The 16,928-nt window shown below is 39.6% G+C and overlaps 1 protein-coding gene across 9 annotated transcripts in view; it reads right to left on the bottom strand.

Annotated features, from left to right (window-relative positions):
* Positions 1–16,928, bottom strand: part of NFIA (nuclear factor I A) — a 574,225-nt gene that overhangs the window by 125,685 nt on the left and 431,612 nt on the right. For all 9 annotated transcript variants that reach the window (XM_086717139.1, XM_086717140.1, XM_086717143.1 and 6 more), the window contains one exon: positions 4,148–4,222. In XM_086717139.1, coding sequence (XP_086573265.1) covers positions 4,148–4,222 — 75 coding nt within the window. The remainder of the gene's footprint in view (positions 1–4,147; positions 4,223–16,928) is intronic.

Genomic DNA, 16,928 nt, shown 5'->3' with positions numbered 1-16,928 from the left:
AACCTCGCTGCCTGACCCTCACCTCTGAATGTGTGAAGCTAAACCAGCAGCTTTTCTCTTGAGTTTCTCTGCCATTGCCACCCTGTAGTAACACGATTATAAACAACAAACTTAGCACGCGGTTATTTCAGTGAATCCTCAGGAGGAAATGCTGAAATAGCACCTCCCTCCTCTGTTAAATTTAAAAGGAGGAAAACGAGAAACAGAAACTAACTGGAAACCTGAGGAAAGTAAATATTTACATCAGCAGATTTTAACATTGAATACTAAAGATTCAGGAGGAGGGAAATTTTTCGAACTGAGGCCACCACCAGTTTGACATTTCCAGGCCACATATGTGGTCATAAGTGTGATGGGGGGAACTGGGTGGGGCTGAGATCAGTAAGAGGGGGTTAAGAAGAAACGTGCAGCAGAGTGGAAGAAATTCTAAGACTCTGAGGCCATTAAAAACATCCAGTTAAAGGCTGAACTATTCACAGAATGAGTAGTAATTTTGGAGACTTGGGGAGATGACCGGCTGGAGGGCAGGTGATTTTTCAGGAAGTGAGACTGTTCTGTATGACACTGCAATAATAGATACATTTGTCAACACGCAGAATCTAGAACACAAAGAACTGAACCCTTATGTCAACTATGGACTTCTGTTAACAATAACGGGTCAATATCAGTTCCTCCCTTGTAACAAATGTACCACATGAACAACAGATGTTAATATATACAGGAAACTATTTGGGGAGGTGTAAATATTAAAATTTATGTACTTTTCACTAACCTAAAGCTGTGAGCCTAAAATTGCTGTAAAAATAAAGCCTATTCATTAAAAAAAATATCAGAACTGAAAACCAATCCGGGGAAAAAAGTTTAATTAAGTGTTTGAGTTTACATGAAAGTAGCTTCAACCTTTTTTTAATGCACAGATTAACAAGCTAAAAGTTTATCAACTCTAACAAGAAATGGTTTTTTAATAAAAACACAGAATCCAAAGATTCCGTAGCTCTCTAATGCAGTTACAGGAGAGGTCACGACAAAAATGTCTGCAGTCAGTTAGCTGAGCACAGCAAAGTCAAAAGAGCAAGTTTCTTAACCTCTTTGAGCATCATCATCTTCTTCAACTATAAAAAGGACAATAATAGCAACCATGGGAGGACTGAACGAGATGATGTTTACAAAGTGCCTAGCACAATGCCTGGTACATAGCGTATGCTTGGTAAATACTAGCTACCGTATTTTTCATGTTAGTGTTGCATCATGTTCCTAACAGGGCTAACATGATGCATTTAATCAACTTCTGTGCCAGTTAGCTTATTTCTATTTCAAGGCTATGGAACGCACCCCAGCCCTGCTCATTTGTAAAAAGTGCCCACTGCACCTCTAACATGGACCCTTAGCTCTTCCAGCTCAGGGAAGGGGGCAGTGCTGTAAGGAATGGTGAAGGGTTTTGACTCATCATGTGGCTCGAGTATTAAGTCTTTCAGAAAGGTGTGTGGGTGAGGCAACCTGAGCTGGGGGTGGGTCCGTAACCCCAGCAGCCAAGGCAATCTTGTGACATATACCCTGACAAACCTGGATTACAGATCTGCAAGAGGGAGGGGGGCTCTGGACAGCAGTTTGGCTTGAAGCCATGAGTTAGCTGACACAGCCCAGTCCCACTCTTGCCAAACAGTTTTAGTCAGCACGAGGCCATGTGTGAGTGAGTCCTACAGCGATTACACAGCAGTGTGCAGAATCGAAAAGCATTCAAGAGCCGAAGGACGCTCATGATGCCGGGCATCAGCAACATAACCCCCTAAATGGGGACAGGAAACAAAACCAGGTCCCTCTGCAAATTCAATCTGTGGTCTGCCCATACCCTCTGGCAGTCTTGAAGGCAGGTTTAGAATTCACTTGGCAACCATGCTATGTAGACTGAATAGAGGGCTAATCTAGCTTGGAACTGATAGGCCTTGGGATAGAAGACCTTAAAGGGGCATACAGAAAATGGAAGGGGGACAAGATGCCGGGGACGGTCTTGAGCAGCGCGGGCCTTCTCATACAACATCCAGGCCTTGGGACACTGATTACCGGTAATGAAGACCAAATGTAAGCATTACAGCAGCCAGGGAAGAATAAAAAGGTCGAGTGCTCCAATCCTAGAGTTAAGTAAGGGCTCAAGGAATGTATTTACCTGGAATGCCATTACGATAAGTACCCTCTAAAAAGCATATATTCTACATTACTATTATTATTAAAGTTATAAGAAAATGTGGGATAGCGGTCCTTTTTAAGTCTTACAAAGTGAAAAACAATTTTATTAAAAAAAAACTTTTTTTTAATGTTTACTTATTTTTGAGAGACAGAGAATGAGCAGGGGAGGGGCAGAGAGAGAGAGGGAGACACAGAACCCGAAGCAGGCTCCAGGCTCTGGGCTGCCAGCACAGAGCCTGACACGGGGTCTGAACCCACGAACTGTGAGATCATGACGTGAGCTGAAGTCAGACGTCTAACTGACTGAGCCACCCAGTGCCCCAGTGAAAAACAGTTTTAAAAAATTGCATTATTTATCCATGGCAAATGACTGGCTAGTCAGCTGTGCTAGGCACATATCCTCCAACCTAATCTAGTCTCTTCCTCACCGGTTGATACTTGACGCATACTTGATAACATGGAAGCAACGTCTCCATTCCAACTCATACCCTCACTGCTCCTAACACCTCATTCCCTATGGTTCCACCTCCCTAACACCAGAACACCCCCAGGATCAACCGAGGGTCCCAACTTCCAGAATTCTCATCCACAAAGTTACCTTTCCCCTAGTCTCCCTGTCTAGTCCCACATTGTACACTTTCTCAAGTTCCTTTGGGCCCATGCAAGAGTACACATCTGTAAGACACAGACTTAGCTTTAACTATTTGCCCACTATCTGACTTTGGTGAATGACTTAAATAGACCCCCAATTTAACTCATTTGTGAAAATGAGTGTAAGTACTTACCTAACAAGTTTATGGCAAAGATTAATTTATATAACACACATGAAAACACAGCGTCTGGCAGATAGTGACTGCTCAACAGTCATTGGATTTTTTTTTTTTTTTTATCTATCCCTCAAACTCCACATCCTCTGCCCCCACGTCCTATATCCCACTTTCTGGATTCTTCACGGCCTTCCAGCGTTAAGAAATAAGAGAAGAGAGAATCTGAGCTTGTGCGATTGGGATGGCGTGGCTTGCGTGACCCGACATCTTGTCAGAGATTGACTGGTTTACTCGGTCAAATTTGCAAGACTGTAATGAAGTGAATGGGGGGTATGGACTTGAAACGAAAATATTTATTTTTACTCCACCTCATTCCACAAAGGATTTGATGCAGTTCGAAACCAATGTTGACATTGTAAATTTTATCTATAAGCAGTATTTTGAAGTAGGAGGGGAATAAAAAGTAAAATTGTAACATTTGATATTTAAATTTTCCTCTTGTTATTGCCACCTATGACACTATAGTCATTGTAGGTATGCATTTAAATAAAAACAAAGAGATGTTTTTGAGGGAAGGCAACAGTGTGTGTGTGTGTGTGTGTGTGTGTGTGTGTGTGTGTGTATGTGTGTGTATGACTGACAGAGACAGAGAGACTGAGGGAGAGAAACACAGAGACAGAATATCCTATATCTTCTCCTTGGACTGTCTGGATTATGTCATAGCAAAAATATAATCAATGACCCTTTTGATCAATGGAACAGGGTGGTGACAGGTACTCTTAATTCATTGTTGTTGGTGATTATTGACAACCGGGTAATGATCATGCTGTACTGTGTCACTCATGCTGAGGGCATTAGCATTCTTTAAAGGTCAAAAACAAATTCTTTTAAAATGCAGAATTTCCTAGAAATCAGGGAAGACTCAGAAAATTTTTTTAACCAGGTTCACACTATAAAGTAGGGAATATGTGAGACAGTCAGGATTTCAGTTCTTTCCCTATGTCTCACATTAAAATGATATTTAATTTTTCCTGATTTAAATTCTTGGCTGTCAAATAAACTGCGTGGCGAAATTCTTCCAATGGGTGAATGAAAAAGGGATTCTGAAAGCTATTTATGTCTCTAGGAGGCCCAGGCAGAAAGTAAGCACAAACCCAAGGCAAATGTGTACCAAATCAAAGCAAAATTATACTTACTCTGTGACACTCTTACTAGCTCAGTCACACTAAAAACACCTGATGTGACAAAACTGTCCTGGAAGCCCAAATGTCCTGGGGAAACAAAAACAAAAGAAACAGTGTCATAAATAGAAGACATTTGACAAGAGAATTCTAAATATTAGTTTCATTGTGATTAAAAAAGGCAAGGTCTAATTTCATATTCTGCTCTACTTAGAGTTTACGTGGGAGGGTACAGTCACTTCGTTATATAGATGGTTTTTTGGTTTGAATCTGGGGGTCATGGAAAGCTATGACACAACTGGGTGATTTTTGAAATGGTCAAAAAAAAAAAAAAAACAACAGGAAATCTGAAACAAAAGAAGATTTAAAATAAATGGTTACCTTGGCTGATCTCTGAGACCTTCACAGCTGGGATGAAAACAGCCTACCTATGAATCAGCCAGGATACCTAAGTTCCATACCAGTTTTTAAACATTATTCTCTAAAGAAACATCTGATCAGCATTAGCTATCCATTCATTCAAATCAAATAAGATTTAAGGATGTTCCCTTCATTTTTAGAGGCACCACAGGGTGAATCTTTAAAAAGCCATTGTAGAAAAAGCAAACCCCAACCCTTGAGAGGTGAAAACAAAGACTTCTGAGCACAAACAAAAGAGTTTTTTCATGAGTGGGTGGGTTGAGTCTTTTTTTTTTTTTTTTTTAGAAAAGATAATAAATCAATGGTTCGAAATGGCAATCTTTGAATTTGCATCTGTTTTATTTTTGCTGGATATAATTAATTCCTTTAACATATCTATTACATCTCTTATCAACTGCTTATTTATTTTTATGGTGCATTTAGGAATATAAAACTTATAAATAGCAAGGAATCCATAATTTATGATATGTTGTTTCTTTCTCTGCCTCTCAAGTTTTCTGATTTGGAGTCTCACATAGGTAAAATCTAGCTGAGATCTGTCTATAGGGTTAGCATAATCACCTGCTTTAAAATTAGGGCCAAACGAGAAGTTGGCCAAAGGGATTTTGAAAAACTTTCCTTTATATTAGAAACATACCTTAAGAAATACAACATAAGAAACACTGAATACATAACAGTCCATATATAAGATTTACTGATAAAAAATAGATTTTACCCACTACTAAGCAGAAGCAAATTTACCTGTGGTATGGTTTATACACCAATAAATTCATTAAATGTCACGCACATAAACACATGCAACAAATCACTATGTTTGGAGAATTATAAAGGTATGTACAAATTATTCTTTTTCTTTTGGTTGCATTAGAATTAGAAAGATATTTTTGTTTTTGCTGAGTTTAAAATTTTTTTCAGTTAATTTTTGTATCAAACATAATCTATGATATTTCAGATAAAACAGCTCTAATTTTTAGAATGTGCAGTAGCTACATACAAATTGTGTTTTAAAGTAAATGGGCAAACTTTCACTTGAAGATGTGCTTAAGAAATTTCAACTCTCAAAACAACTCCCACCCAGGTCTTTGATTGACTTTTATTTGGTAAGCACCTGAGGTGTTGTCTCTTGGATTAAGATAATTGAGAAGTAAAAATAAGCAAATAAGTCAAAATTCTCTAAACTGGTCTTGGCAAAACAGACTATAACATCTCTTTCTATTGTGACGACATTGACATTGCATTAACCCCACGGACTCTAACAAAGGGAATCCAACCATAACGTACATTAAGTTTGACTTAAAACACATCTAACAAGGACAAGGAAATGCATAGTTGAATGGGAAACTCTGGGTTGATTTCCAACTCTTGTTTATCTCTGCCTGTGTCTCCTGCTTGCAGGCTGATTCTTGTCTCAGTTCCAACCTTTGGAATTCCTTAAGGACAACTCAACAAGAATTTCTGTACAGAGTGAATGCGAACACGTGTACTTCAATCCTGCCACCAAAAAAGCAAGCACTATATTTTGAAAACTAAGTTTACTTGGGTGCAAGGACTTGGGAGGGAGAAACACCTGCGCTCATTCAAACTATCATCTCTTGATGGCCCCTTTTCTTTTGTAAGGTCACCTCTTAGATGTGGTGCTCCCCGGGGTTTGTGCTCAAAAGGTGTATTCCTAAGCTAGTTCCTCTATTTCCATGATACCAGTCACCAGTCTTGACTGGGATGTTTCTAAGAACTAGAATAATGTTTGTTTCATTCACCACTGTATTTAATGCCTGGGACAAAGCAGTTAGTAAGTGAGTATTTGTTCAATGAGTGGATGAACGACTCTGTCAGCCAATGACTCTCAAATCTTGGCCGTTTACCAAGATCTCTCTCAAAATGTTTATTGGATATTTAAACCCAGATAGCCTACAGGTATCCTCAAACCCAACATGTCCAAAGTCGAGCTCATTTTCTTCTCCCCCCAAAATCTGTTCTGACTCTATGGAATTTCCTCCTTTAGTGGACCATCTACCACCATCACGCTTTCTATGTTTTGGGGCCATTCCTAACTCTTGCTTCTTATAAAACCCACATCCAACTACTCCTCACTGATTCCACGCTTTACCATTTCTTGACTCCAAGTACATCTCCCATTTCCACTCCCTCCATGACTGGCCCAGACATTTCCCGATTCTCACCAGACAGAGGGGGCAGCCTCCTAACTATGTTTTCTATTATCAGTCTTGGTTTCTCCTTAGTCCATTGTCCACTCTGCAGCTAGAGCTGTCCCTCACAGGCAAATCTGAAGGCTCATTTATTTATTCCACAAATATTTTGGGGGCACCTACTGTGATCCAGGCATTGTGCTAGGGGTTCTAGATACAGTCCCTACATCCAGGGAGTTTATAGTCTAAGATTAGAGACAGCTGAACACATAAAACAAATGAATAAATTTAAAAATTATAAATGGTACAAATGAAATGAAGAAAACAATTAGGAAACACTTTAGAAAGGGTGGTCAGACAAGGTGTCTCTTAAGAGCTGACATCTGAAAAATACTAAAGAGAAAGTCATGAAAAGATGGGGAAAGAGCTCTTCAGGCAGAAGGATTAGTAATTTGCAAAGGCCCTGGGGTAAGAAAGAATGAGATGCTGGGTAATCTGAGATAAATCCAATGCATTCAGAGCTCACTGCCCTGTCAGAAATCTTGCGAGAGCCCCACAGAGAACTCAGGGCACAGTATAAATTCCATCATATGGCATACCACTCTTGACATAGCATCTCTTTTCCTCTCTAGGTTCATTTTTTAAAAAATCTCTTCTCTCTCTCTCTTCTAGCCCTACCCCCTTGGGCCTAAGGGAATGCCTTTTCTACCATGGCCCTGGTTCACTCCTCTCCCCACACTGTTCCCTCTTCCCAGACTGTCTGTCCTTCCTACTCTTTGCCTGGCCAACCTCCCACTTGTCCTTTAGGACTCAGCTTTATTGTCGTTCTATGAAAAGCCTATGTCGTTCTATGAAAAGGTTCTCTGCTCACCTGCACTGCTGGCAAAGACTCCTTTTCTCTTTTCTCAATATTGACCAGGTCTGCAGAGTATGGCTCTCATCTAGGAGCTAGCCCACTGAACTGTCATTTTGTCTTTTTCTCATATTAGGCTGTGAGCCCTGTGAGAAAGAGCATCTTCTGTGTCTCCAGGCCCCCCAGGTCCCCAACACAGTGCATGGTCGGCAGTAAGCACTCCAGAGGTGCCTCTGAGGGAAAACAACTCAATTTGGGCTTGAGGATGTTTATTTTCCTTTTTATAGAAATGTTGACAGAACTTATTTCTGTCTCTTTCTCTCTCTCATCTCTAGCAATACAGTTTGAACTAAGTTGGAGCTACTGTACATCTGAAAACTGTTAAAATGAAAAATCCAAACCATCCCTCCAGACTAAGGAGGACAAGGATGGAGAAGACCATCCATGCAGGGTGGAGCTTCCAATCAAGAAGGTGCCATCAGGTCCTCTGCTGAGAAATGCCTGGGGGTTGTCCTAGTGTGATTGTGGTCCCTATTTTGGGGGCACTGAGTTAAACTAGAGTGTTAAAGGGCAGCATGATTTAATGGACATAAGCCCCGCCCCCAAAAGAGTCTAATCCCAAGCTTCAACTAGAATCTCGTGCGATCCTGATAAAGTTGCCACAAAAATCACAACAGGATCCTCCTTGTCCTCTCAGCAACCTGCTCCCTCAGGCTTATTTTAGTAGAATGTGTATAATTTAGAAGGCGAACTATATGTGGATGTATAATAATCAGAAAAAATAAAATAAAAAGTAGAATGATTGTACAAGCCCTGATATGACCATCTTGTCTATAAAGGGCCCCTGGGGAAAGGTCTCTGTAAACATTCCATGGAACTTGGAGGGACTATGAAACTGGTTTTGTTCCTTCACCAATTATTTGGAAACCCGCTGGTGAACTCTAGAGGAAGACAGCAACGAGAAATGAAACCTAAGAAATGATGGAAAAAGTGACACGTCTAATGTAATTACTAAGCAAACCTGAGCAGATTAATATTTCGTTCTCACTAACACAAACCAAGTCGTAAAAATGACTTGCAGGGAAATAACACTAATCTGGGTGTTCTACTTTATTGCCAGATGAGAGAAAAATGGAAAAGAAAATAAAAAGGTCAATTCCAGTAATTCCAACCTTCAACATTCACATGAAAAGATCCTCAGTTGGAAAGCTGATTAAACATCCCTGAAAGGTCCCAAGATTTACATTTTGAATACAGCCTCTCAGAAATGAGCGCAAAACATACTTTTGTTAAATATGTCTTAGCTGAAAACCTGAATTTCGCAGTGATCTCCTCCAATCCTGAACTACCGCTCAGAAGCAACCGTATTGTAGTTTCAGAGGAGGAGCAGAATCTTTTTCATTTTATAGGAAATGGCCAAAAAAGTTCATTCACTGAAGTCTTGTTCAGTGAATTCCCAATTAGAGTACAGATTTCAATACCTTGGAGTCAGCCATACTCACAGTGGGGAGATGAGGCTTTCTAAGAGAGGCAGAAATATAAAAAGCTAAATTCTTTTATGGGTGGTTAGGAAAAGCAGTTCTCTTTGCCTCGATGATATCAGCAGTTATTAGGGAAAATGCCATAGTATGGGGACCAAATCTCATCTCATGAAGGGACTGAACATCTATCTACCTTTTAACAGGCAGGGAAGGAAACAAGTTCGATTTGCAGAGACAGGTGACCTTGCAGAACTGTTCAGAGGTCGAGGGGAAGAAACAGCTGGGGACAAACCATCCAGAGGGTTGGCCTTGAAAGGAAATTTGAATGTCCATGAAGCAGAGGATATATCTGAGGAAGAAAGTTTACACACTAGATGGTATTTCTGTTTGTCTTGTTAAGCAAAGGGCTCTCAGCTCTGAATCATCAAATCTCATCTGGCTAATTAGGATGCAAACTGCAATACACAGGTCATTTCATCAAAAAGAATGCCTCTCTATTCTATTCTCCCCTTGGTAAATAAGGTTCCATCACTAGGAAAAGATAAGCCAAGGACCGGGCTTTTCCACATTTGTGCGTCTAGGCTCCTCAAAAGGAAAAAGGTTCCCCTTGTTCTCATGCATTTATATTGTGAAAGTATTAGAGATGACAGACCCTGACTACATCCTGAGGACACTGCTCTCACAGAAGTTACATGCTCGTCCTCTAAAGAAAAGTCTACCTTCACGACTTAATTTCTCCTTGCATAACCTCCCCACTGGCCTATGAGCCACCTACGGAAAGGGAATGTGGCTCTTACACTTTCCCCATTCCCTACAGTCGGGGCACTTCACATGTGCTCAGCCAACACTGTTGAGGAGAACTTCTACCTTACCTGTCTCACGTCATAGCCTATTTCTACCTTACATGAGAGTTACTTGTTTATCTGCCTTAGCTCCACACTGGTACAAAAAACCCAGCAAGGCAGGGTTGTAGGTTGTGATTGTACATTGTCCACAGAGCCCAGCACAGTCACTTGGTCTAGGTGTGCAAGAAATATTCATTTACTGATCCAGATGAGCGACTCGAGGTACCCTGACTTAGTAGCCCTCTAAAGCACAGTGCAAATTATTCTTGGCTCACCTCCAGGGACACCTTACTTCTCTCCTCTTGATTTGGAGTATATGAATGTTTATTTATTTTTGAGAGAGAGAGAGACAGTGTGTGAGCAGGGGAGGGGCAGAGAGAGGGAGACACAGAATCCGAAGCAGGCTCCAGCCTCTGAGCTGTCAGCACAGAGCCCGACACGGGGCTTGAACTGAACAATGGTGAGATCATGACCTGAACCGAAGTCGGACGCTCAACCGACTGAGCCACCCAGGCTCCCCAAGATTTGGAATATCTTAGAAAACAGCGTTTAAAATATTTTTTTAATGTTTTTATTTATTTTTGAGAGAGATAGAGCTAGAGAGAGAGAGAGAGAGAGAGGCACAGAGAGAGGGAGGCAGAGGATCCGAAGCGAGCTCTGTCCTTAGAGCAGAGAGCCTGATGTGGGGCTTGAACTCACCAACCGTAAGATCATGACCTGAGCCAAAGTCAGATGCTCAACCGACAGAGCCACCCAGGTGCCCCAGAAAACAGGTGTTTAAAAGATGGGGTGTCCAGTAAGCCCAAATTCTAAACTTTGGGTCTCATTTTTGACTATACATTGATGACTTAAATTATTCTGCCATTCGTGGATAACACTTGAGATATTATTTATTTTTAGAATAATTCCTAATATTACGACAAATGCCAAAAATTCAGACATCTACTAAAAAGAATGCAGTAGTAATAAAAATATATAGATGTTCTGTTTGTGTGATTAATCTTTACAATGGTGGAGATTGCACTCAGTAGTCTGCTTACAGTAAACATGAAAAGAATGACATAGGTTGTTGGACCGGCAATGAAACCATAATACTTCTATGTCTAGAAAGTTGTGTCTGAGAATGTGTAAGACAAAGAAATAACATTTCTTTGTGTTTTGAGAATCTCAGATGAAAAGGGTTGTTATAAATGCATTTGGATATGTCATGATTGTCATTTTGGTTTATCACAACACAGCAAGGAACTGTCTCTAGTATGGGAATAACGTAGTCTTAGCTGAAAAGGAGAGTGAGACAAGATAAGGTTTTAGAAGTATGGGTCGTGGGACTTATGTACTATTGATTCCTTTTTTTGTTGCCCCAAATTTCCCTGCCCTGCTCAGGTACTATTATCTAATTATTATTCGATAAAAACACAACACTAATCTGTGTTTTTAATTTGTTTGTTCTGCCATATCCATAAAGTCAATATTTGGTTTACCGCTTTCATTCATCAAATATGTACCGGATGTCTATTATGTGTCAAGCACAGTCCTAGGCCCTGGGGATTCAAGAAGAAACACCACAAGGTCTTTACTATTGGGGGTTGATGGGCAGGGGGGGGATATGCTCCTAGCTAAGAAACATGTTTACACCAAGATTTCACTAATGTATTTACCCAAAATTGGGTCTTTTTAGGGGTGCCTGGGTAACTCAGATGGTTGAATGTTGAACTCTTGATTTTCGGCTCAGGTCATGATCTCAGGGATAGAGCCCCACATTGGGCTCTGTGCTGAGCATGGAGCCTGCTTGAGATTCTCTCTCTCTCTATCTTCCTTTCCCTCTGCCCCTCTCCCCGGCTTGTGCTATCTCTCTCTCTCTCTCTCTCTCTCTCTCTCTAAAAATAAAAAAAAAAAAATACCATATGATTTCACTCATATGCAGAATTTAAGAAACAAAAACAGATGAACATGAGGAAAAGAAGGAAAAATAAAAACAGGGAGGGAGGCAGACCATAAGAGACTCTTAAATACAGAGAACAAACTGAGGGTTGCTGGAGGGGAGGCAGGTGGGGGGATAGGCTACGTGGGTGCTGGGCATTAAGGAGGGCACTTTTTGGGATGAGCACTGGGTGCTATATGGAAGTGGTGAACCACTGGGTTCTACTCCTGAAACCGATACTACACTGTATGTTAAATAACTTGAATTTAAATAAATAAATGTAAGTAAATAAATAACCAAATAAATAAGCGTATAACCATATAAACAAACAAACAAACAAACAAAATGGGGTCTTTTTATAAGACCTTTCTAGGAAAGGCTATAGCAAAGACTCTTGCAATGTCCTGTGTCAAGCCTGCTGGTTGTCCATACATATCCTTGGCTGACAGTTACAGACCATAGTTCTCAGCGTCTTTTACAGTCAGAAGTGGCCACTACTTGGAAAGTCAATGGAAGTGATACAATCAACTCCTACCCAACCTGTCTGAAAAGAAATTCCTGCCCTAGACACTCTTTCTTCTTCTTTTTATGAGCCAGAGCAGTGTCAACCATGAAGACAAAGACAGTGCCCACGGGAGGGCAGCGCAGTAAGGCAGAGGGAGCGAAGGAGCATGGGACCCTGAATGACAGTGTGAAGTAGAACCACCCTGCCCACTCAGCCTGCTCACCTGGAAGAGTTGACAAAAAGAAAAAGAGGGGCGCCTGGGGGTGCTCAGTCGGTTGAGCGTCCGACTCTTGATTTTGGCCCAGGTCATGATCCCAGGGTTGTGGGATCAAGCCCCACATGGGGCTCTGTGCTGAGTATGGAACCAACCTGCTTAAGATTCTCTCTCTCTCCCTTTCATTCAGGGCACCTGGGTGGCTCAGTCAGTTTAAGCTCTTGATTTCAGCTCAGGTCATGAGTTCGAGCCCCACACTGGGCTCTGCACTGACAGTGCGGTTCCTGCTTGGGGTCCTCTCCCTCTTTTTCTCTCTGCCCCTCCCCTGCTTGCTCTCTCTCTGTCTCAAAATAAATAAATAAACTTTAAACAAATAGATTCTCTCTCTCTCCCGCTGCCCCTCTCCCTGGCTCACGTGCTTTCTGTCTCTCAAAAAATAAAAAAAAAATTTAAAGTAAATTTAAAAAAAAGAAAAAGAGATTTTAGTGTACTTAAACCACTGTATTTTTTTTCTCTTTGTTATAGCAGCCTACTACTTACCTTAACCAACAAATGCCAACCTTTCCCTTTAGAATCTAAAGTGTTGCAAATTAGCAGCCCACAGGCCAATTCTGGTCTGCCGACAGATTTTGCTTGGCTAGCACAGTACTAATTTTTTTTCTTTTTTCTTTCTTTCTTTTTTTTTTTTTTTTTTTACATACGGATGTTTTTAAACTGGGCGTGAGCTTACAAATGTACCACACTCCCCAATACTCTTTATTGTATTTCATTTATTTAATGATCTGTAAGGCCCCTGTAGGCACATAAATTTGTGATGCCTGTTAGGCATTTTCTCTCCACGTTAATCTGCTAGCACAGTAAGGAGAGAATGGATGGATGGTTGGTGTCTTTTGTCTGATGATTAAAAAAAAAAAAAAAAAAGCCCATCAGTTTTTCATGATTTCTTTGAGAATTAAGTTTAGACTCCTTTGCTAGGTATTTAAAGCCCTTCAAAATCTGTCCTGTGGTACACCTTTCCAGTGTTTAAGATATATTTCCAATACTACCCAAATATATGCTCTCTATGTGGCAAGCCAAGATATCCCACCTGCTGTTCTCCAAATTTTGATATGTTCTATCCTTCACGTTGGAATTCATCTCAGTGCTTCTCAAAATGTGTGATGTGCAACAGTCTCCCCAAATCCTCCACCAGAAGCAAATAAGCACAAAGATACACATATACGTAAAATGAAGATTTCCATAGTAAAATAAACTCAGGAAACACAATCATACCCACCCTTGGAGAATGACAACAAATATTCACATGTTAAAGCCTCTGAGAGTTCCTGCAATAAATAGTGTTTCTTAGTATTACTTAACTCCCTATTTCTCGACTAACTTGACAAGGATACCATTTATTTTTGGCAAATGTTGTTCTTCAGCTAGATTGTTCTCCTTTTCCCATTTTCCCCACTTGGTTTAGGTACTGACGCGCTGAGGGAAAAGTAGAATCTGAGCTCTTCAAGCAAATTCACACTTTAATTCAAGGCCAAAGGACATGCCACATCTTTACTCCCAATCATTTTAACATACCTACATTAGGAAAGTGGATCCAGTCAGTGACAGGTGTTGTAAGGTAGGCTGCTTATCTGAAAATTTATTCCCAGAACGTCTCAAGATCATATTAATTTTCATCAAAAGTATAGCTTTCCTTTATCTGGTATTTATGTGTTTGGCCCCCTGCTAAGCAACTTAGACATATTAGCTCCAATTCCTGCTGCAACTCTGTGTAGTTGGCAGTAGTCTGATTTTATAAAAAAAGGAAGCTTATGCTCAGCGAGGTTAAGTGACTTGCTGAAGGTCACACAGCTAGTGGCAGAATTTAGGATTAGAACACAGGTTCCTTTAGTTCTCTTTATATAATAAATGTTATTGCTTTTTAATCCATCATAAATAATACCGGAGACTTGATTATCCAGTCTAACCCAAAGGCCTTATCATATCTTTTCACCAATTCCTGCACTTAATAAGGGAAGTGTAGTATTTCATTAAATTAAATTTGACTGCTCAATGACTTCACATAAAGAGGTTTTATGAGTTTGAGTTACAGGATTAAGCACTTAATTAAAGAACGATGTCTAACAGCAAAACATCTAAATAAAAAGTGAAAAATGATTTTTACTTATTTGCATGCTTGGAAATACTGAATGCATGACAAGGTGGAATGAACTAGAAGCAAAGATATTCTAAAGATCGTCTAGTAACAGAGCAATCATCATTGCATTGTAACAAAGATAAGTTTGCCTTCCCATAACTTCTCCTCTTTACCTCAATTTTATCCTCTGGAACAGGCCAGAATAAATCTAATTTCTCTTCTACTTTGCTACCCTTCCAGTATTTGAAGATAGTCCCTCAGCCTCTAATTTTCTCTCCTCAAGGCTAAATATCCTTTCTTTCATTTTCTTGTCAGGTCAACAGACTAATTTCCTCATTGTCCCTAAACATTTGGAATCATACATTTACAGGGCCTGTTATAAGCAGAAATAAATACTTTGCAAGTGGACCCAACAAATTAGTTGCATATAAGAACACAGAAAACACTTGCTTTACAGAATATTTTTTTAAGCACCATAAAAAAATTTAAAGAAAAGAAAAAAAATGTTTGCTTCATGTAAGTAAAAGTAAATTCCTAAGTATAATAAGCATTATAAAATTAGTATTTTATAAATATTTTTAACTTATGTTGTTGTTTTTAATGTACTTAGAGGTACTTTTTAAAAGTATTTTTTAATTAACCTGGTGTTGAACTAACAGGGGTTTTTAAGCAACTTTATTGTTTTGATGTTCTGAATCAACGTTTTCTCTAAACTTGGACAGTAATACCTGGTAATCTACAAATGGATCAAACTATTTGTAATAGCTTCAGTTTCTGTTTATGAACTCATACATATACTGGAGGAAAAATAAGGAAATTTATTCCCTGAATACATGAGAAACTGATTACCTTAACTGAAACAGACATGAAACTCGATCACCCGAAGGCTACCCCGGTTTATGGATGTAAAACAGCGAAAAAACCTTAATGTGCATTGTCCTGTTCTTCGTTTTTAGGTTTAATTCACACGGCTGTGAAACATTACAGAGAGCCCTGCTTGCTAAACCACCTGAGGACACACGCAATGACAAGGAAAGAAGATGACCAGGGGCCATGTGCTAATTTTAAGACACTCAACACTGATTTTGGTTCACCAAGCGTGGAAAGAAAATCATTGATGAGTTGAAGCGATATATTTTAAAAGAATCCTTGCAATTACTTGTCCAAGAGTACAAGAAGAAAAAGAAAATTACAAACAGGTAGATGTAGTTTTCCAAATATATAATAAAATTAGTTAATGTTTACAACCACAAAATACAAAGAGCTTTCATGTTTTTAAAAGTCACTCGTTTCATGCAATTCTTGCCCGCTTACCCGCAATTACTTAATTACTGATGCCATAATTCACAGCGTTTATTAAATTATAGACTCTATATTATACATTTCTGCAGGTACTACAGCATGCCACAAATCGTGTGGGCCACTATACTTTGAAGTTTGCTGGCTTAGCACAAACACAAAGTATTTTAGAAGTACCAGAAAATTCTTTGTGAATATAACAGAATGAATTACACTGTTCAGGCCATGTCGTGTTAGCACAATGGAGAAACACTTTTAAGACTTTAAAGTCATGTAATACAATTCTAGGCTGGATTTTTCTTGTTAAAAAAAGTAGAATGGGAGTGATTGGAAGAGAAAAGGGCCAATATTTGACAACAGAAATCAGCATAACCTTTTAACTGCAGCAGCCATGGGTGACTGCCCTTTGACCTTGAAAGATTATGTGGGATTTCAGTGACAACAGCTGGAAGTGAGCATGTGTGAATAGAGAACACGGATCTGAGGCCTCGTACAAAAGACTGCACAATCTCTGCCCAGATCGGAGTGCTGATTAGAAATTGTTTCCTGGTCCTGGCTTAATAGAGTGTGATAATGAAAGGTTTTTTTTTTTTTTTTTTTTTTTTTTTTTAATTCTTCCAACAAGAAATCATCGGTAGATTTCTTCCATACCCACGTTCTCCTTCAGCCCCTCCAATCTTCTGAGCTTCCATATGTAACTGGCCCATCCTTCTTATGGATAGGGTTAAAACAACTTTGTTTTACAACCTACTTTTTCAAAGACAAAACTTCTTAAAGTGCTTGAGTTTCTCTCCTGAGTTTCAAAATAACCCTATCATGGCATTTCACATAGGGTATCATTTTTTTATTTTTTTGTTTAAGGATGTGTCACACACACATGTACACACACACACACGACTTAAATGAGAGCTCAGTGAAAGTGGGAACTGTAGTTCTCTCATCTTTTTATTTATTTTTATTATTTTTTTAACGTTTAT

The sequence above is a fragment of the Puma concolor genome, chromosome C1 (assembly GCF_028749965.1).
Source record: "Puma concolor isolate L17-30 chromosome C1, mPumCon1.1.hap2, whole genome shotgun sequence".
NCBI lineage: Eukaryota > Metazoa > Chordata > Mammalia > Carnivora > Felidae > Puma > Puma concolor.
This window is presented reverse-complemented; position numbering and strand designations above follow the sequence as displayed.